The 23,341-nt window shown below is 36.0% G+C and overlaps 1 protein-coding gene across 6 annotated transcripts in view; it reads right to left on the bottom strand.

Moving 5' to 3' along the window:
• The window catches only part of LOC117227984 (uncharacterized), a 736,131-nt gene that overhangs the window by 403,502 nt on the left and 309,288 nt on the right, over positions 1-23,341 (bottom strand). For 3 of the 6 annotated variants that reach the window (XM_076527155.1, XM_076527154.1, XM_076527156.1), the window contains one exon: positions 101-142. The exons of the other annotated variants lie outside the window; for them this stretch is intronic. In XM_076527155.1, the coding sequence (XP_076383270.1) occupies positions 101-142 (42 nt within the window). The remainder of the gene's footprint in view (positions 1-100; positions 143-23,341) is intronic. 6 annotated transcript variants of the gene reach the window in all.

The following is a 23,341-nucleotide window of genomic DNA, read 5'->3' as shown; positions in this document are numbered from 1 at the left end:
GAGTATAGCATAAAAATATTACATTTATTCTTTGATGAACGTTAAGTTGTCTACCATGAGAAGCTTTGACGACCCCGAATTAGTATAAACCGGTACTCACGTGAGTAAATGTGAAGTAGAAATCATCATGTTCCTCACTCACCTGAAACAGAAAATTGTCAAGGTTGATAAATCGACAAATTTACAAAAAACGGATTTGAATACGTAAGTGGTCGAATTAATTCGCAAACGCATATTACGCGTCATAAATTGCTGTCTAAAATGAGCCACGTCCCGTATTTTGCATAGAAAAAATTCTGTGTCACGAACGAGTTCGTGTAAAAGGGGTCACGAAAATTTTTCTCAATTTAATTTCATATTTACTACCGCCGTGGACGATTCGCTGTAAACATGCGTGCCCGTATGTTTTCGTTAAACATAAAAATTGCAGCCCGAGATAAAAGCATCCCCAAAAATATTCCGGAAATCATTTCTCTCGATTAAAAATGCGGCAACTAAATCTGAATATATCGATAACGACAATTCTTCATAATCCAGGCAATTATTACACCGCGAGCAACCATTCCGATCCAATTAACCAAATGAGTTACTTCTGTAAACGAAGTATTTACAGTCGCACACGTTACCGGTTTGCAGATCGATCGAAATAAATAAACAGTTGCTATGTGGGCGATATCAATTAGTGGTAACGCGCGATGTGTCTTACAAATGATTTCGATTCGAAGATACAATAGCGCAGCGTCAAAAATAATTTCCGCGTATATAACTGTGCAGAACCGGAGCCGAGATAAAACTGATTAATTTCCGTGTGCTCGTGGATATTTGATAAACCGATACATTGTAAATTTAATGTTTCACATCCGCGCGCGACCTGCGCTCCTTTAAATCGAAGCTGTTTGCGTTACGCGAAAAATATATCGGCATTAAACACTTCGGAAATTACATTTCACCGAGGAATGTAAAGCAGATTAATTTAATTGGCTATTCCACCGTAGAAAATCCATTAAGATTTATTCTAATCCGATTAATATTGTTTCATTTCACCCAATCGTTTGATTAAATTTCTGCAATGGAATGGCTGCTGATACATTTGTTCCGCTCAATGCCCGCATCGGGAAACGTCAATCCTCAAGGCGCGAATGCATGTGCACGAGTTTGAATTTTTAACATCGCGAACAATATGAAGATATAGACGAATACTACGTTCACAAAGCTTTCGTAAAGTATAGCACATACGGTCGGTCACACGAAAATACTCGGACACTTTTCAAAACGGAATAACTTTTTCATTGGCCACTGGACAATGGCTGCGAAATTGTTTTCAAAAATTGCAACTGGTTGGGAGGATAACTGAATTAAAAAATGATATTTTTCCAACTTTCTATCTGGGGGCCTACAACGAAAATTTAAAAATTGCGGATCTTGGTAACTTCTGTGCACATTGAAAATTTCATTGCACGCGTACTTGATAAATTATATGGGAGAGAATTGTTAGCGTTATTCAACGGAAACTCATTTTAGCTAGAACTCACTTCAATAAACTCACTCAGGGTTTATCGATATCGATCCGAAAGAAAAATGAAGTTTACTTAATTTCAGTATACCTGTGCTGCCGTGTACCGTAAAATTACATAAACTTCCGCAGTCCATTTACGAGCGTTATCGGAATTTATTGAATCATCTAAAATTTAATCGCATTATTAGCGAGGGATTAACAAGTAGCCGATGCACTCCAACTTTAATCGCATTATTAGCCGACAATTAATAAAATTTGACCTCTTGAAATTGTACGCTTTCATAAAATATACAATCCCATCCGCAATTCATGGTACCTTATGATACGTGCGTGCATTTCAAATTAGTTTTCGATGAAACTATTAAACACATTACATTAAACGAATTAGTTAAGTTCCAATATTTGTATGCGACAATTGCGTCATTAAGCTACGCGATCATTTATACGATTAAACCGGCAGAAGAACGCATTCGTGCTTCGCTAACTATCGCTTTCGGTTGATCACACTTTCTTCGATGTGACATTTATACGTTAGCAACCAGTTTCATGTGTACACGGTGAGTCACCTAACGTGACGACCGGCAATTACTCATAAATTATTGACTTTATCAAGCAACATTTCAAACAAAAATTGCATGGTATCATGATGACCGTGTGATGCAATAATTCCTGTTTATTAGCTGTTAGAGATACCCAATCTTCTTTCCCAATTTCGAAAATATGACGAGTATTACATGATAAATGTTACCAAAGAAAGCTTTATTTCAAGCATCCTGTTTCATTAATCTCTGGCCTATTAAATTGAAGAAACTGGCAGTGATCCCCGTATCTCGATGAAAGTAACGAATAACAAAAAAGAAACAAATTATTCTATCATTTCCAACTGTTGCTTTAACATCATCCAATTACTGTTTAAAATGATACTAAGATTTCTGATTTTGATTGTTATTCGATGTACTCATTATTATGATTACTATCATACGAATATGTTACAGAACATTGTAATATGCTGCAATGTGAAAAATGATGTACTCCAACATCTTCATCGTCACGTCACTTTTTGCAATTTTGGAACATTACCTCCACGGTTATTACTTCTTTTCGATCCACCAGTTCTGTCAAATCGCGTATCGTTTTAATATATATCGCATATTATTACATATATATATATATATTATTATTATATTATATTATTATATATATATATATATATATATATATATATATATATATATATATATATATATATATATGTAATAATATGCGATATATATTAAAACGATACGCGATTATATATATATATATATATATATATATATATATATATATATATATATATGTATCGCGTTTTAATAGTTAATTGATTGCAACTGATCTTTCCGAATTGCTACGTTAGAAGTAGACTGCGGATCTTTATGCATTTACGTGTCGATTTGTAAAATTCAAGGAAACATGGAATTACCGTACTTTTACGCTGTGGAATATTTAATTGTCGAAGAGAAACTTTATCCAATTTCTATGACATATAAAAATGTAACTTCGCATAAAGATCCGAATCACCGCGGGAAGTTTCGTCAGAATATTCCAATATTCCAGACATGATATTCAAGAAATCCAAAAATCCTCTCTGACAGACATACACTGCGTCAATTCAGCATTCCAACATCAACTAACAAAATGAGGCAAGAACGTGTTTCTTCCGTCGCCGTAGATTCTACAACGAAATTTCGTTTACAAAAAATGGAAACAAACGGTCTGTTACGGATGAAAACAAGATAATTCCGCGTATCGTTTCTCGGCTGCAGCGGGAATCTGTAAGCTCATCGCATCCTGACAGACGAGCACGAAGACCTAAAACGGGCGAAGCGTTTCTCGCCTGTCCTGTTCGTTACGATTCAGCTGAAAGCAACAAGTTCCGCGTCCGAGGACGACTAGGGAATTCGAGGACGTCAAGTCTGACCGCGTGTCGAGAGTTCGGAAGATAATGTTGTGCAACATGCGACCGCATGCTACGTCTTGCTGACTCTAACAATAAAAACAGCGCAACTAGCGGCTCTTTGTCGGGTGGAACAGCACCAGGACCGGAGAGATGGTGTGTATGTGTATGTGTGTGAGAGAGAGGGAGAGAAAGAGAGGAAGAGAGAAAGAATTACAGAGAATGAGAAAGAAAGAGAAAGAGTTGAGAAGAGAATGAGAAGGGAAATGAGAGAAAGTGAATGAGCTGGAGAGAATGATAAAGGGAAAGGGAGAAAAAGAAACAACTCGAGATGTACGTGTACATATTTTAATCTAATATGTAAATTTAATACGTGTATTAGATTTATTTTATCGATTGCAGCTATTCTTATCTAATTTATCTTCTTCTTATGACCTTATCACTGAAGAACTGGACCTCGGCCGGTTTAGAGCAAAGCTTAAAATCATTAATTCAATTATGATTAGATCTAATTATGATTAGATTTATTTTATCGATTGCAGCTATTCTTATCTAATTTATCTTCTTCTTATGACCCTATCACTGAAGGACTGGACCTCGGCCGGTTTAGAGCAAAGCTTAAAATCATTAATTCAATTATGATAGCATCGAGTGTAATGAAATTTGAACGAAATCAGAATGCATTTTGTAGAAAGTCATCGCTACTAACGTATCCGGTAATATGTAAAACGTTCAGAACTTTTGAACTAGTAGGATTTAAGCGATAATTATTCATAGAAGAGCAACTGGGGAATTTTCGTAGCAGTTAGATTCACGTGCACTACGATTAAACCTAATGTGAATGCGAAGTTCATTTCTTCGCGTTTTCTTATGCTACGATCACTTGTTAAAGATTTAACGAGGCTGTAACACAAAATTTCGGCTATAAATTTTGACCGACGATGTTCAAGAAAATAGGTGTTTCGTTGCAGGGTGCGTCGCTCGCAGCTCGCTGCTGACGCGTTGAATTACTTTGCGGGTTCGTTCGCGAATGGTTTTGCGTTGGCGCGCGTGCCGCGTTAATCCGCGCCCAGGATTCAGACGTTCGCTCGATTTGCTCCTGCAAAACCGGGCCACCGTGTCCTCCGGGATATAACGGTATTAATTCGTGTCGTTGGTGCGGCCCCAAAGCGCAAAATGAAGTTTCTCGAAAGTGGCTTGTAGAGTTAACAAAACGTCCCGCGACATTAGTAACGTTAATGTTGCGCCTGGCTCCCGCGCGCCAGAACATCGTGTTCCTCGGAGAAAAACCGGGCTGATGGATTGCGCCGGTTTCCGCGCGCGATGTCGGCGGCGGAATCGGACGTAGATTCGCGTCCCAGGCCAACGAGCCAAGTTTACCGGCGGATTCGGCTCAAAGAGTGGATCGCTCTTGTGTTATTAACTCGTTTCTGGCAGTTTAACCGGCGAATTGCGCGCGATTTCGAAACGGCCGGAAATGTTCGTTCAACCTGCTTCATTTTCCGTGGAGAACTCAGATCTGGCATGGCTGGGGAAAAATATTGCGCGGGTCTGTTCGCGAGACGCTCGATCATCGGGCGATTGGAAAATATATCACTGTTTTCGATTCTGCGGTTTTCGAAATGGAGCCACGGGTTACGCTGGAATTGTTCTCACTGTTTTGATTGATGCCGGGTCGCTCGTTTTAGCGGATCGATGCTGTTGTCTTCGGATGTTTGAATTTTAAACGATGAACTGGCTGCTCCCGATTTGCAGCGGGGAATATTTTAAGAGATGACTTTGGAAGGCAATTTAAAACGAGAAATTTGGAATTACGATTTTATTGCGATGGTTTTAGGTTTTCAGGTGTTATGTGTTGCTAGAATTAGTCGACTTTAATTAGCTTGAAAACAGAGTTGCTGGAGCTAAATCATTATTCTTGATTTTTATTTTACTATTAGATTAATTTGCACAATCGTAGTAATCCAACATTGTGTACAGTTGCTCACAAAATTGAACGTACACCTTTTAAAACGTAATAACTTTTTTAAAATTGGACCAAGTGACTTGAATTGTTTTTAGGTGATAGCGGGACTAGTCTACTAGACGATGATCAAAATACTTTTTTTAAATTTTGCTATTACTTGGAATGACAAAAAAAAGAAATAAAAAATTCTCATGTGTTAACTTTTTTATCCGAGCCTATAAGGGAAGTTTTCAGTCCAGTTTTAAAAAAGATATTGCGTTTTTAAAGATGTACGCCCAATTTTGTAACTGTATTAACCACTTAAAGTTTTGTACTTGGCTATTCACGTGGAAAAGTTAAGCAAGAATTTCTAATAATTGAGAGGTTATTTCCATTCAGAGTCGCTGATTTTTAATGATTTCTAAAATAAGGAATATTTAAGTTATTATAGTGCTAAAATTTTTATATTTTGCGTCAATGTTTGCTCATATTTCGACTGTTGTTATTCTTGTTAATGTAAAGGCTATTATCTGTTTTTAAAAGTGTTTTTCATATTATTTTGATGTTAGCAATGATTTAGGTTGTTGTATAATATATAATATATAATATATATAATATAATATATAATATATATATATATAATATAATATATAATATATATAGAATATAATATATATATATATATAATATAATATATAATATATATCTACATCTGAACAGAATTATTCATATAATAGTAATTATTTTACGAACTAGAACTGTGAAGCAAAATAAAATTTTGTTCATGTTTATGTTTATATTTTATAATAACTTGCAAAGTAAGAGAACGTTTACTCAAATGTGCATGTATTTAAAGAAGATTAATCGATTCATTATTGAGATGGCATGGCCACTATTTGAAAATTGTATCTTAGCTAGTTCAACATATGCAACATCATTACATTTCGTCGTTATATCATTATTTTGTAACGACAATATTTGGTTATTGTTTGCTCGAACGAAACTAGAAAATGTACGGTATTCGCAGAATACGCACGTCCGTGTAAATGTTATTCCCTGCTTGAGTATACAATCGTCGAGCTCCTCTGTTGTTGAATTCTTGTCGATGAAAACACAGTGGCAACGAAAGCTGCAACGGTGATTTCAATGCAACCCAGAAAGAGCATCGGTAAGGATATTTGCAGCTGGTGAAACGTTTCGTTCCGTCTGTCCATCTCACGGATCAGTTTGCACGAACGAGCATCAAATCCGACCGCGACGATATACGTCAGTTTCCACCGTTTCCATGTTGGTCTTTTTTTGCGCAAGAATGCAATGCTCGGTGTTTAATACGTATTTTATTCGCAGTTAATTTTAGGACACGTGTAAAACGGTTTCAGAGCTCCTTTGGCATTTAACTTTTAACCCGAAAGAGCGTGAACAGTGTGATTTTCTGTGCATAATAGAACCATTGTTAACTATTGCACCGACGCGCATTACGCTCAGAGAAATATGAAATCACCTCTTTATGAAGCCACTTCCCTGCTCCGTGTCTTCCGTTAATGGAACATTAAAGCGCATCTTTTGCGAACGTTGACGAAACCTAGTTGACCACTCCCGTTTCGGAGGTCCAAAATAATTGCTTTTATCGCTCTTCTCGCGTGTTCGGATCTTCGAAATATAGGACAGAGGAGCCAATTACTATGACCTGTTGGCGAACTTCAAGAGTTTTCGTTATTAAAAATAATTTTAGCAATTTAATTGACGTTTAATACCATCTCGCATGATCCATACTAGCATCTATAGCATTTTACTTTTTGCATATTTTTTGATTACTGATAATATTGCTATAATGAAAGGTGGTAGGGAATAAAAACCTACTTATTTTCTCTATTTATAGTAAGTAATTTATTATGTTTTTTTACATGTAATACATAAAGATCATCGCAGACCCGGTCATGAAACAAATATCAGATCTTCTTCGAATATTAGCAGAAAGAAAATAAAATTTTTGCCAGTTACAGTGTGTCCATGATCGACAAAGATCAGTGCTCCCACCCTGAATTCTGTACTGCAATTACTATGCTCCCTCCCTGAATGCTAAGCCTCCATAACTGTGCGCAATAAAAATGTAATATTCAACATACTTTATTATATTTTATTTCCTATAAAAAAATGTTGTATCATAATAAGTCATTTGAAAGTTCACATTAGAGATGACTGCTTTAATAAAATTTCATATTTACGTTTATTCTCTTTCAAAATATGACGGAGATGATTTGAGATTGATTTAATTTAAATGATTTCTAATCCAATAAAAAATTACCTAAATAACAATTAAACCAAATAAGAATTTATTCAATTAAGATTTCATTCGAATAGGAAAGTATCTGTTATTTGAATAAATATTTATTCGTACAATAATTCATACAGAAAATAATATAGATTTGAATAAGAATCATATAATATAAAGTATTTTTTTCATAATTTATCGATTAATTTCTTCCCTGTTAATCCTTACAATTCACTTTTTTGCAACTGTGAGTATGAGATTATCATCGATTTTATTACAACTTAAAAGTGTTATTGTTGAATATTTATACTACTGTTCGATAAATTAATGTCTTTAAACATCTTTTACATCCACTTTCAAATGTTCTAACTAATTTTTATTGTATCATTTGTGCTTTCGTTTTAAGAAGGTGTCACAATTCAGGTGTTTCATAACAGGTAGTTTTATCCTATCGGTTCAATCGCGAACGCAATCGGCGACGAGCAATGCGCGATAAAGGGTGGGAGGGGTAAGGTCGCGCGGCTCTACGGAACGGAAATCGCGGGAAGAATCACGACAGCGTCCCGCCTTCTCCGTTGATTTTCATTTCCTACGCGTAAGAAGTCGTCATAAGAGCAACGGGATACAAATTCCTCCATTTAAGTTTCAAATTAGATTTTTCCTTGGCAGCCTCGGGGAGAGCCCGCCCGGCTTGCATTCAGGGCCCTCTTCTTTGATCAGAATGACTGATCGATTTGGCATGGAACGTCCTACTTACTTTCTGTCGTTCGTTTCCTCCATCGGGAGAGTTCTCGGTTGTTCCGCGGCTCCGACAAATCTCGACAATGTTGCTCAATTTACGTCGCGCCGAATGTATGTCATTTTTCGTGCTCGCGACAGCACACTATGACGCCGAACAAAATTTTCAGTTTGATCGATCGACGCTTTCGATTGAAAAGATTAATCATCACAAAGTTGGGGATTGATATAATCGATTGATGCAATGAATCGATCATAGACTAAAAAAGTTAATCGTCAAAAAACCGGCGATTGCGTTAATCGATTGATAAAATTAACCGTCAATCGTTGATCTGATAAAATTAATCGTCGAAAAATCGCCGATTGATTCAATCCATTGAATCAGAATCTATATGTTAGATGACAAAGTTCTTTCCCGAATCGCTGTAGAAATAGACGACAGTTTTTGTTTTTTTTTTTTTACGTGGTTCACTGTTATTTGGAGTGTATATACATATGCAAACATAGACGAGTGACTTTAAAGAAATCAAATCGATAAATTGCATTGCAGGCATATATTTCACTCAAATTGTTTAAAACAGCATTTCGAAAAAATTATAGAATTAAAAAAATTACCTTATAGCGAAGATTTAAAAAGAAAAACTTGACTGCCCACAAAAGGGTTAAATATTTTTGTATAGATAGAGAGAGAGAGAGTGTGTCCTCCGAGAGGGAGAGAAAAAACGAAGGGAAAAAGGCAGCGGAAGACGAGAAAAATGGAAACGAAGCGGGACGTGTAGCTGCTTTATTAGACTCGTCTCGTAATGAATCTTCCGAGAATGGCCCGGGTTCGAGTAGATCATAAAACGCGAATTACATCCGCGCTGCCGTCAATACACGTGCAGCTGCAGACGACCGCTTCGAATAAGCGGCAGGATAGGAGTGTCCTCGATGGAATGGGATTTGAGAGACCGAGTGGAACGACTAATCGAAAGGCAGGCGGGGGAGGCGTCAAATATTGGAAGAAGCGTTCGAGAAATTGTCTACCACCCCTCCTTGATGAGCAGCGAAACAGCATCTCCTGTTTTAAATTCATGGAACGTCCGGATTCTTCAGTCGACGTTTTAGCGTGCAGCTCCGGCGCGACGCGGCGTGGCGCGGCGGCGCGCGGCTTTGAGATCAGTCGATGAAAGTGATATAAAAAGGAAAGAAGGTCGAGGAGGGCCGAGACATCGTTCGAATCAGTCTGCTTTTCAGCCGGTAATAATCTCCGGTAATCATTGTAGCCAATGACACGGCGAAGCGTACTGTGCAAGGAGATTACAGATCTCCATGTTTGATCGAATGATGAATCGAAACGTGATTTCTTTGATAGGGGAACCGCGGCATATCTGGGATACCGGTTTGTTTAAGATGAATAGAAAATTGCGCCGGAGCTCGGGGACCAATGAGACTGCGTAATATCGTAGGGAAAGTAATGAAGTATTTCAAAGGATAAAGAATAATTTTAGACGGCGGGCTTTTTCGGCATTTGTATCGAAATTGGATGGCTGCCACTAAAAGCGGTAGAAAGATTATGAGATTTTAACGACTACGCTGCGTATATTTATGCAAAATAAAATTTGGCCGCATCAATTGCAATGTTTAAAAGCTACGTAGAATAGTATTTACACATTCTCTAAATGGTTTTAACGTTTTGTATTTCATTTACTCATTATTGTCGTGAATGCATAAAATCTGGTGTCAATTAATTACTTTAATATATTGTTTGCATCCTTTTTGAATGGACCAAGAGAGAAAGATGTTCCTATTTGGCTCCTGTGACTTATAATTGACACGGATCATTTTTATTTTACATTAAGATTTGTAGTTCGGGAATAAATAATGAAAAGTAATTATCCTGAATGTCAAGGAATTTTTTTCATTGAAATCTTAAAAGCAAAAATTTTGAAAAAATGTCTTGAACCATATGCATATTTTGACTAATAAAATATTCGTTTCATTTAAAAAGAGAACAACTACTCTTCGAACAATATATTTCATATTATACGATCTAATCCAATATCGCCCTTTCTTAGACTTTGTATTGAAAATTTATGCTATAAATCTGGTGAATACAGTGGAGCATCGATGAAATAGAACTTTTCGTATAGCTCTACAGTAAATGTGATACGCGAATATATGTAAATAATGTTTTTCTTCTTCGATGAAGCAGTAAAAGGTGGCGCCGTTAGACTTCGTACGCACAGATTTTTATATCTTCCTTAATCAAACATGCTATAAATTTATATTGCCAGTGAGAAGATTGAAATTACGTATCGATTCGCATTAGAATTATATAGCGTATAATAAAGCTAGTAAATGAGTTGAACTTACGTCCATCAGCGATTTCGAAATTTTGATTGCTATAAGTTATTACTAACACGTTATGTAGACGTACAGATTTATAGGCGTACAACGAAAAGGAATAAGTCGTAAGACATCCAATCGAATAAAAATTCATTTGAATAAAAGCTTAATCGTTGTACGAACAAGAATTTATTTGTACAGGAATTAATTCGGAAAATAATCAATTTAAATGAAGATGGTAGAATATAGTATTTGCCCATAGTTTATATTCATTAATTTCTTCTACGTTAATTTTTGCAATTAACTTATTTTTCAAACGCGATGCAATCGGAAAGTTCGTTACTTTTGGGTACATTCATCATTGATGATAAATAACCTTCCTTCGGGTGCGAAGGAGATGTATTCTTCAAAAATTACATAACGAAGTGGCCAACAATTATTGACATTATTATTCGAACAATTCTACAATCTCTATTCGTATAATGTATTCGAATAAAAAAATGACGAATTATTCGATAAAATAACTGGAATAATTTGTTATGAATAATGAATAATTGTTATTCGAACGAAATATTCCACTAAAAAGAATTAATTCGAATAATTAGTTTAGATAAATACTTACTCAAGACAATTCGAATAATGCTCAACTCTGGCTCGAACTAGAAACGATTGTTCATCAGATCAGAAACTGCTAGGAAACAAGCGAGGTAGAAATTTTCAAAAACCAGCCTCTATCCTGATCGACCAGGGAATGGAAAACCACGAAAAACAACCGAAAAGATGAATCGTCGCATTTATCGCTTGTGCGTGAAGGATCGTTTTTGTTCTGCAACTGACATCATAGCTGAAATCAATTTAAACAATGATATAGAAATCACAGCTGGTACAGTTAGAATATAGTTGCGACAATTTTAATGAAGAGCCCAGGGACCACGAAAGAGAAACCAACACAGAGTACCAAAAATCGAAAAATGCGTCTACTAAAGCTTGGACAAGTCGGCAAAATATATTATTCTCGGACGAATCGAAGTTCAATCGTATTTCTCCCGATGGTTTGCGATATGTTGCGTCGTTCTGGAGAAGATTTGCAACCACGGTGCATTTGACCAATTCCGTTCTTCCTTTCCTTTCGTCCGAATCTTTTGTCCGTTACTATACGTTGGACAGTCGTCGATCGACGTCGGTTCTTTTGCACGGTCGTTTAAGTTCTGAAGGCAAGTATTTTTAATTTATAAAAGTGAAAAGTTCCAGCGCTAGAAGCGCGTGATATCCGAAGAAGGGTTGGGCTTCGTTTAGGTGCGAGGCTGCGAAGAAGACTCGTGTACGTGTCTGAAATATAGTTATGACGTAGTTTCCTGTAGCCATTTAGAAAACTCCCGGTATCATCTTTATGCGCGGAAACTTTTCGCCAAGATAAAAAGTTCTCGCGTTCACAATGAAAGGAGGTAAGGCCCAGTAATTATTTGTTGATGATACATAAGCCGTGATATTTTCTGCAGCCGAGTGCACAATGCTGAGAACGTGGGGAGGGACACGGAAGGACAAAACTTTCCACGGTAACGCTGTAGATTGGTAAGAAACCACCGGAGCGTATGGCGCCAAGTTTGCGTGACAGATGGCGACCAAAGTCTGGAATTTACAGCAAACGTCAGCTGATGTTGCAATTATTTCTGCCATCCAGTTTTGCCCGAAACTTGGAAACTGGCCTGATTGTGAATCGCGTTGCAATTGATAATGCAATTTCGATTACGCGATCCGAGCTGCTCATATTTCTCTCGATTCCGGGGAAATAATTACACGCGCGAACCTCCGAAATCCGTATTCCGTTTGCTATTATTGCTGCTTATGCTCTCCGACCGCACGCAACAATACTTTCATCTGCTATTGTGAAATGAACTCTGCGTGACCCGGCGGTCACATAATTTGCTTGGCGTTTCGATTAAAACCGTAACAGTGACCACTGAAACTGCAACATTTTCAAAATATCAATGATTTGGTGCAGGCTCCGCAATCCAAATTCATCCTTCAGCAAATTATGTTCACCGTTTCGCAAATTATGCCCACTTGTTTTCCAAATTATGTTCACTTGTTATCAAATAAAATTCTCAGTTTTTCAAACTCGATTCAATCTTCTGTAAATAAAACTCACCTTCGTGCAAATCAAATACGTTCTTTTACTTTCTTCTCTTACGGTATTGTAACAACGAGACGGTAGATTTTCATGAAAAATAAAACTGGTCTACGCTAGTTGCAGTATACAGGAGCTACATAGACATTTATCTCGTTTCTTAATTACTTTAGTGAATCGAAAATAATGCAACAGTATGTATTTTTAAATTCTTTGAACGTTTTTACTGTTTCATATTTAACCCTAGAAAGATAACCATATGACAACGTACGTAAAAGATAACCATACGCTTCAGAGGCGCATGCTTTTCTAAGGCGTCAATTTTATACTAACAATGGATATTTATTTAAGTTAATCTAGTCATTTTAAAGGTTTGGCATTATTGTAAAAATAAAATGCATTTATATTATATTTTTTTATATTTTCAGTAATTTTAAACTTAAATCACTAGACCTCTATGAAAAATTAACAAAAATCAACAGTCTTCGCAGGCGCCTCTGCGACGTAGGTTATCTTTCTCGGGTTAACCAAATCATATTTGTTAATTTCATCATATGTATCTCTTAGTGAACTTAAACTACTTATTTGATAGTGAACGATTTTTTAGCTGTAATATAATTCTTCTTTCATGATAATATTATATACATATTAATATAATAATCAGGACAATTTGTGCGGGAAACACATTCATTAATAACATCGACGAGAAAACTACTTTTTCCATAGAAGTGAATTTGTGGAAAAGGTAAAATTGGGTCATCATTGAAGGTGGTAAAAATAGTAAAGTAAGCTTTGTTTCACCAACGAGGTCGCGCAATTCCCGGATCTTGTGGAGGCGATTGTCTTCATTCGACTTCTACAATAATCCTCGAAACAAAAAATATTTCAAGTTGTTTTCATATTGTTTCACTCTCTAGATACCTATAAAATGAATTTGTAAAAGATTTGTATCGAATTTTAGAAAAAGGTAAATATGATCTGCAGAAAGGATGACATTGATTCGATAAAAGGCAAATACGGTCTGCAGAAGTGTGGATTTAATTTCAAAAAAGGTGAATGTAACCTGAGAAAAGGACGAATTTGAATTGCAAAATGTGTATCGGACTTTAAACTTCCTTCGGTTAAAAATACAACTGAAATAACGTGGAGAAAAATTTGACAAAATGAACGAATTTTGATGAACATATGGTACTGTCGTATTGTAAACTAGAATATAAACAAAATAAATGTTTTATTTGTATACAACTTAATAAATGTTTGGACTCGTAAGTTCATATGGCTCGCCGAATACTAATTTAACTTGTACAAATGTGGGCGAGGAAAGTTATTTTTATGCCTCACGCACAATTATTGCTTGTAGCGTGATATGAACCGTACAATTGATACAGACAACAAAATATGTAGGCGTAATTGAATAAATAGAAAATTCTAAATGATCCATGCGGGCACAGCTGCGGTGTTCGATTCAACGCCGAGGTTTGCTATACGGAAGGAACAATGAAATACCCCTTTCTGTACGCTTCATATAATTTTTGATTTATATCTTCCGAGATGAACCGGTATCATTCGATTCACTATGTGTAAATGCATATTTCCAGCTTGTCATCTCGTGACAAAGTACCGCTCACTGTCTTCTATGTGAATGTAGATTCATCATACGGTTGCAAATATCAGTTCGTGGCGTCCACTTAGAAACGTGCAAAATGAAAGGAAATATTTCGTCGAGATTCATGAAGTTCATACATTATGTGTAGAAATAAATTTTATACGAATAACGTATCGTAACATAATTTTTTACTTACTTATTTTGCTTACTTATGCATTCATTTCTCTTGTGCTAATTTAATTCAAATGAGTGCATTTCAATTAATTTAAAGCTTTTAAAAGTAATTTTAGTTTTAACTGTAACTACACGAAACATATCAGTGTGAAATAATACATATCTTAAAATTGACTTTTCATTCGATAATGAACGAACATGATCATATTTTTTGTCATATTTTGTTATGTATGTAAAATAATTATTTTTGATTCTGCAAATAAGAAACTATACAAGATTAATTTAAGAACCCTTAGGATGATTTTTTCAAATGCTATAATTTATGTTTTAATTTTAACTACACGAAATATGTCAATGTGATTTTAACATTTACTTTTCATTTCGTAACGAACGAATATATGTATAGCACATTTTTTATGTATTAATTCTGCAAACAACAAAATCTGCAAGATTAACGGGAATTTGGAATATGTTAAATTACTGATAAACATTCACAAAAATTGAAAGATTTACCATATATATTCATGGCTTATAAATATGTAAACACATACCGCAGATTCTACTTTATCTTTAAACCTGTCAATTTGTATTAAAATCCGCAGTTTAATCAACAAATTGGTCATTAAGCAGACTGTGCTACTTTATAATATACTAGCATATTCTGAAACAAATATGACGGCCGTCTTGAAACGTATCCTTAATTCAAATTAAATAAACTTTGATCCGTGGACAGTTACAGTTTGTTAAAAATTGATATCCACAAATTCTCAAAACATAAACGGAAAAGTAAACAGAATTTACCATGGTTTCGTGTTCCATTCAATTTACCGAAGCCTCCAACAAAGAAAACAAACTTTCATTTAATTTCAGCTCGCAGTTTCGGGCAGTTTTCGCATTTCGCGCGAACTTCCGAAGTCCGCTCATGACTTATGGAAGCTTCCATCAAATCGGCGAAACTCTGCAAACACTGCGACTGATCTACCGCGGAACAAGCAAACATACAAATAAAAACAGACAAGCAAACAATTTTCTGTACGGTCGCTCGATTCGCAGTCCACTTACGTAGTCTCAGAAAACAAAACGTGATTTTCAATCTCCTCCTCTCGGTTAAGTATACAGAGCCGACTGCTACGCGGCAATTACCGACAATGATTTATTCGCGTCCGGCGTTATCAACCGCTTATTAAGAAATTGTACGCGTGCATAACTATATATCGATTGCCATAATTCATGCCGACCCCGTATTATACAATACGATATCAACGTTCCCGGGTTCTATTAATTCGATCGCATATCGGCGAACGGGAGAGATTATTTTTTCGGTAACGATGACGTCGCCCTGACGGCGAACAATCACCTCGTTGGGCACCGTCATTAAGTGTCTCTGATTTATAGCCGTCTCTTCATACGAGGCAACTTTCGCATGGTCGAACAGGCACGGTTAAAGAGGATGCGGGCTTCTCCTGAAATCCGTAAACGACAAGTAGCAAGCCCGGTATTAGAAGAAATATATCGAGCTCGACTTTTGACATAGAACTCACCCGAAATGATCCTTCTAGCGATTAGGATCGCGGCACCATGCAGACAGCAAGAGATATTGCGTTTACCGGGAAGCTTCGCTCGTCCCTTTATTGACGCGTTAAGTGTCAAACATTTAACCGCAAAAAAAATTCCCACAAAATCAAAGCAACTTAATTAATGAAGCTGAAACTGGCGAGTTTATATCTATTACAATGGATGATACGTTAATATATTGCGGTAAGTATGAATTTTGAAAACTAGTCAAAAAGTGGTTCATGTGAAAAACATTAAGTGTTTGTTGCTGTATAACTAAGTTTTGTGGTTTTTGTGGTTTACGTGATTTTTTAGTGGCGAATCGCAATTACTGGACCGCCAGTTCTTCGTGCATTTATGATTATTAAAAATCAACAATTAAGAACTATGGAAACATTTAAAGAATTCAAATGATACTGTTGCGTTATGTTCAACTCTGTAGAAACATTGCATACCTCTTCCTGCGACCAATTCAGAGAATTTTAATTTTGAATAAAACAGTCTAGTATGTAATTACTACTAAATCGGTGATGCGAATTATGTTATTAAAAATTTGTTTGCGCGTGAGTTAGTATTAAAACTGTTCGATCAAAATTGTAATGATGGAAGATGATCACAGTCGTGTTCATGTGTGCAATCTGATCTTTTTATAATCCTGAAAGGTCGAATTAATTTAATGCCTGAATACTTTTAGGATTGCCTTAACAGTTAGTTTGTTCAGAAAATTAACGTAGAAAGTGCAGTTGCGACATTGCGTCTTATACTTTTAGCAAGGAAATAACGGCGAATATCTGGAGGGAAATTTATGCTGTGTATTTAGTGAAGACGTTGCTCCGGAAGAAGCATGTTGACGATGAATTACAAAGTTCAGAGGTAAAGATTTGCTTAAGAGACAAGTCCTTTAAAAAAGCCATTCAAAGCTTATGATGATGTTCTAAAGATGATTTTTAAGTATTTCAGTAATTCTTATTTTCGTAGAATGAATGCTGATTATTAAGCAATTTTGGATCACATCGAGCAACCAGGGTTTGTTCTTAAGTGCTCACAATGTCAACCCTTTCCGATAAACCAAATATTAACCCTTAAGTATTGAGGTTTACGACGTTCTCATAGCAACCGTGCATTTAGATGCATTCAGGTCTGTACATATCGATTTCTTAAGGAATATTTTTTACCATATTTTTCAAGTTTCCGACTTCAGAATTTAGATTTATGAGCAGTTGATTGAATATTGCATTGCATGTACTAATTATTTATGGCTGGGTCAACATTTGGTTTTTCGGCGTTTATGCGAGCTATATGACACATTCGTCATTATTTATATTGAATTCGAAATAAGCTGCAGTTTAACAGTGCATCAGACCAGCACGCCAACATCGCAGAAACCAGAGATGTCAGTGGAGCAAAATTTGAAACTAATTCGAGCTCTTATAATTTTTTAAAGACATGTCGTACACCTTTTACCTTCTCAGTTCATTACTCATGTGTTCCTAACATGCTGTGACATAATATAGCAGTCGAAAAATTGGAGAACATGAATAAACGACCTAAAATGTTTAAGCCATCATAATAACGCGAAAAGTTGAGTTTACTAAATACTAAAAATAATTATGTTATTCATGTTGCACGTATTATTCAAATATTAACATTTTTAAACAAACATATAATATTATACATGTTATACAAATATAATATTCGTGGACGTTTACAACTATATTAAACTCTGATAACATTTTAATCTATTAGCTCTATAAATTTTTAAAGTATGAAACCTTTAAATCCTATCGGCTTCATGAATTTTTTAAGTATTTGATTATTAATATTATACTATACATAATGCTGCTACTATGTTAGCATGCATGCATAATTTAAGTGACAAAATATCGTAATTGTTTTTGACTTAAAACGCAGAAAATGACCTTTTAACGATGTAATTGGAGCATATTTAAATTTACTCCAATTGCATTTCACAACATTATCTGTGTGTTTCGTCGGTAGTCCCTCCGAAAATTTGGAAATTCTTCATATATTGTTTCTCCGCTGTAAACGCTACGTTACGAATGCGATAGAGAAGAGCACAACAAAATCAAAGTACTTTATTCTTTATTGACGACTTTCGGCAAATTCTGACAATTTCCAAGCTAATTTGTAAAGAAATTGTGTATACGCATGTAATATGCAGAATATCCAACTTCTATGCAAAATATGCAAGGAATATGCAATATGCAGAATATGCAAGAAAGAAGATAAGTTTTCTATATATCCTCTAGTGGTGAAGCATATTTCAGTTAAAGTTTCATTTCTTCAGCTCAATTTTTCTAAATCATGAATTTGAAAAATTTTTGAACCAGAAAATCAGTGTACGAATATTATCTGGAACCGCGGTAGGTTTATGCGAAAAAGAGGACCCGAAATCGTGCCCTAAACTTCCCAAAAATGGCAAGTCGGATGACAGATTTGCAACAATGGGTCGGAACGGACCCGAATCCCTTGATCGAGGGGTGGAACGATCCCCTCGGCGTCGCTCCGATTCTGTCCCAACAACGATATTGTGTCACCTTCCCGGGGATTAGGGTTAAAGCCATAAAGTCTAACGGGGATAATTCGCAGGGGCAGAGGGGAATTTCGGCGGCCGGTTTCCCTTTCTCGCCGCGGAGTGTGAAAATTTAGGGTGACACTGGTCACTTTATTCATTGAAATTTCGAGCGACACGCGGCGCGACGCGGCGCGGTTCGGTTCGACCGATACGCGTGTAAATATCGATTCCAGGCCCGGTGCGATTGAACGACCCGGCAAACGCACCGAATCGCCAGCTCCGTAGATTCCCGTTGATTGATTTTCCTCGGAATAATGGAACAATTTGAAACGGAAAACAACAAAAAAAATTGTAATTCGCCCCCTTCGCGGAGCGACTCGTCGAAACTCCGCTCCGTGCCACTAGACAACGAATACGTTTCTGTTAGGCACGTGTCGAGATTCTGGTTGATTTACTCGATGTTCCGTTCAAAGCGGATTCTATGCTGGACTCGGCACAAAAAAAATCTATTGGATCACACGAGTTGAATGAATGTTAACTTAATTTAACCGTTTCCCACGGATCGTGTAGTGGAGCGCGCTGGCTTAACGCACTGCAGGACAAGTTCGATTTTTTTTTTGTACGAAATGCGCGATGTTGGTGTTGTGTTCGATAAAATTTTCAAAGTGTACCTCTCAGCCAGTGTCTGTAGGAAACGTTTTTAACCCGAGAAAGATAACCTACGTCGCAGAGGCGCCTGCGAAGACTGTTGATTTTTGTTAATTTTTCATAGAGGTCTAGTGATTTAAGTTTAAAATTACTTAAAATATAAAAAAATATAATATAAATGCATTTTATTTTGACAATAATGCCAAACCTTTAAAATGACTAGATTAACTTAAATAAATATCCATTGTTAGTATAAAATTGTCGCCTTAGAAAAGCATGCGCCTCTGAAGCGTATGGTTATCTTTTACGTACGTTGTCATATGGTTATCTTTCTAGGGTTAATGAAAAGAACTGTTTATTAGTTTTCGCCAGCAAGAAATACACCCGTCCCTCAATTTCCCTCAATTTACGCCAATTTCCGTTCCATATGGGAAACGCGAGTGAAAGTCGCGTACATAGAGTCTGTGAGTACAAAAGAAAAAATATTGGATATACGAGCTAGTATAAGTTTTGAGAAATACATATTTATCAGACATAGCTCAACGAAAAAATAATTATGACATCTCAGGAAACGGAAGTAAATTTTATTCGATCACTATCGTTACTGTAATTTAAAACAACCAACCTTTTATTTTTCATTGGCCCAAATAGCATCTTCGTCGCTTGAACTATTTGGCAATTCGACCTCATTTTCATGGTTAATGTAAATTTTTTCGGGTGATTTTTTCTAAATATTTTCTTTTAGAAAGTTTTCTTCAATTTGCTGATATCCGCTACAACATTTCATTGAAGTTCGTCGAGATTTGAAGGCTCTTTGAATATTTGGATCAATGTCTATAATTTGTAGACTGCGGGTTTTATACATTTGTGATAAAAGTGACCAGATGAAATTCCAAGCACTGAAGACATTAAGAGAATTTAAGGACATTCATACACATTCTTCTCCATTTATTTATATCCTTCTCATCGAACGAAGAAACAGATTTCCATTCGAATCTTGTACTTTACAATTAACTCAGAAAATGTTTATTTTGCAAAAATCCGCAGTTCAATCAATGGCACTGTCTAATTTTTTGGATAACTGAAGAACTTTACAAGCATTTACTAACTGTGTAAATTCAGATGGTGTAACAAAAAATGCCGCGTAAATAGTGTTATAACTTATTGCGTAAAGAAAAGACCCGCGTAAAAAAGTGCTGCGTATATTGAGGAACGGGTGTGCTCGATTTAGCTAAGATTGTACACAAGGCAAATGGTTCAATCGAATGTTATTACAATAATGTACATATTTGTTTCTTTCTGACATATTGGGTGAATAAATAGAGGAATAATTAAATAGAGAGGTGGATTAGCGTTGAATAAATATTATGGCTGATTTGGTCGATATCTGCCCTTTTAATGTAGTCGGTAATATTTCTGTGAATTCTGCTATATTTTTCGAATTTGCTTTATGTTTTGTAGTAAAGAAGAATATTAGATTATTTGATTCATATTTTATATAATATATATTATTCATATTTTATCTTTTTTTTCGTTCATATTTTATATAATATATATTATATAAAATATGAATCAAATAATCTAATATTCTCCTTATTCTTTCTAATATTCTCTATATTTTTCGAATTTGCTTTATGTTTTGTAGTTAAGAAGAATATTAGATTATTTGATTCATATTTTATATAATATATATAATATAATATTATATATATAATATAATATATATTATATAATATTATATATATAATATAATATATATTATATAATATTATATATATAATATAATATATATTATATAAAATATGAATCAAATAATCTAATATTCTTCTTTACTATTATATATATACACATATGGATCGAACACGTTTAAAGTATTCTCTATCTATCATAATGAGAAAATTGTAGTTGAAAATTTTTCTTTCAGCTGCAGTGCACAGTACCAAGCACGAGCTGGAATTGGCGTAGTGAATTCATGATAGTAATTGATTCCCAATAAACGTCAGCGGAGCTGGAACCAGACTTCAAGTTCAGAAGACAACTGACCCGAGAGATATTCATCGCTTTGGGGCGGTCTTAAAATTATATTGGTTCTGCATATATCAACAACGGAGATCCTATAGGGATCCTATCGATCCTTGGACTGGATTGTTTTTCGACTGAATTAATAACTATGAGTGAAAATAAAATTGTGGCAAATAAATGTCAATACAACATTGAATGTATAAATAAAACTTAACGAACCAGTGAACCTGAAGAGGGTTTAATTCATTTTTGGTAGAATCAATGGATAGTAACTGTGGAAATTGCATTACTTCTAAAAATTCGAATGTTTGTTATTATGAAAAGAATGATCCACAAAAGGTATTACAAGTGTCGAGGGTGCATAAAATTCACGTCAAAACGCTTTTAAAACATTTTACGTGTAGACACGTTTCGCGCTCTGAACAAGAAGAGGATTTACGTTTGATGTTTTCTTGTTTAACCTGAAATAAAATTCAAATTTACTCGCCGGCGAAAATCATTTAATTCAATGTGAATGAAAAATTTTCAAAATCTCGTATGTTGTGAAGAGGAAACTTTGCAAGTTACTCTTTCCAATTGAAGACAGTTGCTTCATAAAATAAAAATTTATTCAAACCTAGGATTGCAATTATATTATAATAGATAAAGAAAATTGTACAGGAATTCACAATAGACAAGCATAGGAAAGCATACAACTGTTAAAGTAAATAATCTAACTAGTCCAACCGACGATGCACAAAAGTACCTACACGGAAAAATTCCAGAAACGTAGAACCCGAAGTGGCAAAGGTTGAGACAGACCAACGACATGACGTAAGAGGTAATATTTTTCCGAAAATTCTACATTTTCCTCGCATATGGGAGGGAATACATAGTAAATATGAGATCAAGGACAAGGCTCTTCGTACTATACATATCAAAACTTTTGGAAAATAAAACTGTCCCACAAGGTGTAGTTATACATACTAATTTAGCAAGCTGTATGTACATTAATCATAATGTTGACTGTTAACTTGCATAGCTAAACTGCAAATTTAAGAAGTTACAAATACATAGCTCTATTATTTTCTCGGCATTTTTATTACTGCACTTTGTTCCCGTCAGAAAGACTTTCGCTCGAAGGATGAACACTGTGTATATAAATGTAAACAATCGTTTTAGAAAACCTGTCAATTTTCGACTTAAGAAAACACTTCTGTCGAATAAACTGCATCAAGGATCTAAGAAATGCAATTACTCGCTGGGCGTTGATTCGACTCAAAAATATCCGGAACAATGCGGCACAGCCTGAAATTATCTGGCATCGGTGCAGAAACATTTTCCGCGAAGAACGGTGCAACGCTAGTCGCTGCGAAGCGCAGCGTAATTCTCTAATCACAGTGGTATCTTTATCGATTGCCCTCAGTCCGTAGAATTGATATAAACAAACAGCGGGACCTGCATTCGGCCGCAAGCGCAAAGGCTGGAAGCACGCATATATTCTCCTATGAGTGTCAGAGCGTTGTTCCGCAGTTGAACGGCCGGACAAACGCGTACCAGTTCAAAGCGACGACGATCAAGATCGCATTAGCTGACCGCGTTCCAAGGGTATAACGATATTCCCGGGGCAATAACGAGGCCGACTCCCGGCCCGAGCGGACAAACAATTTCCACGTCATTCAGCGGGCAGAAAATGATCAATTAAACGTCTGGCCAAGTCGGCATCGGCCGATGCTCCACCCCGCTCCGCTCCCTTTGTCCTGGCGCGTAAAAACCTCCAAGAGAATTTCCGCGGACAACGCGTCCGTCCGGTCCCGCGACGAATTCGTCAAGCGAGAAAATTCAATTTCCGTATCCGCGCGAGCAAGTCGTCGCTGCCCGGAATCCGGTTGTCGGGATCGCATCGAACATCAATAATTCCGCCGATCGGACGGCATAATTGCCCTGCCCTACGGATTC

The sequence above is a fragment of the Megalopta genalis genome, chromosome 17, assembly GCF_051020955.1.
Source record: "Megalopta genalis isolate 19385.01 chromosome 17, iyMegGena1_principal, whole genome shotgun sequence".
In the NCBI taxonomy this organism is placed as follows: Eukaryota; Metazoa; Arthropoda; class Insecta; order Hymenoptera; family Halictidae; genus Megalopta; species Megalopta genalis.
Note: the sequence above shows the minus strand (reverse complement) of the source record. Positions and strands in the feature narration are given on the sequence as shown.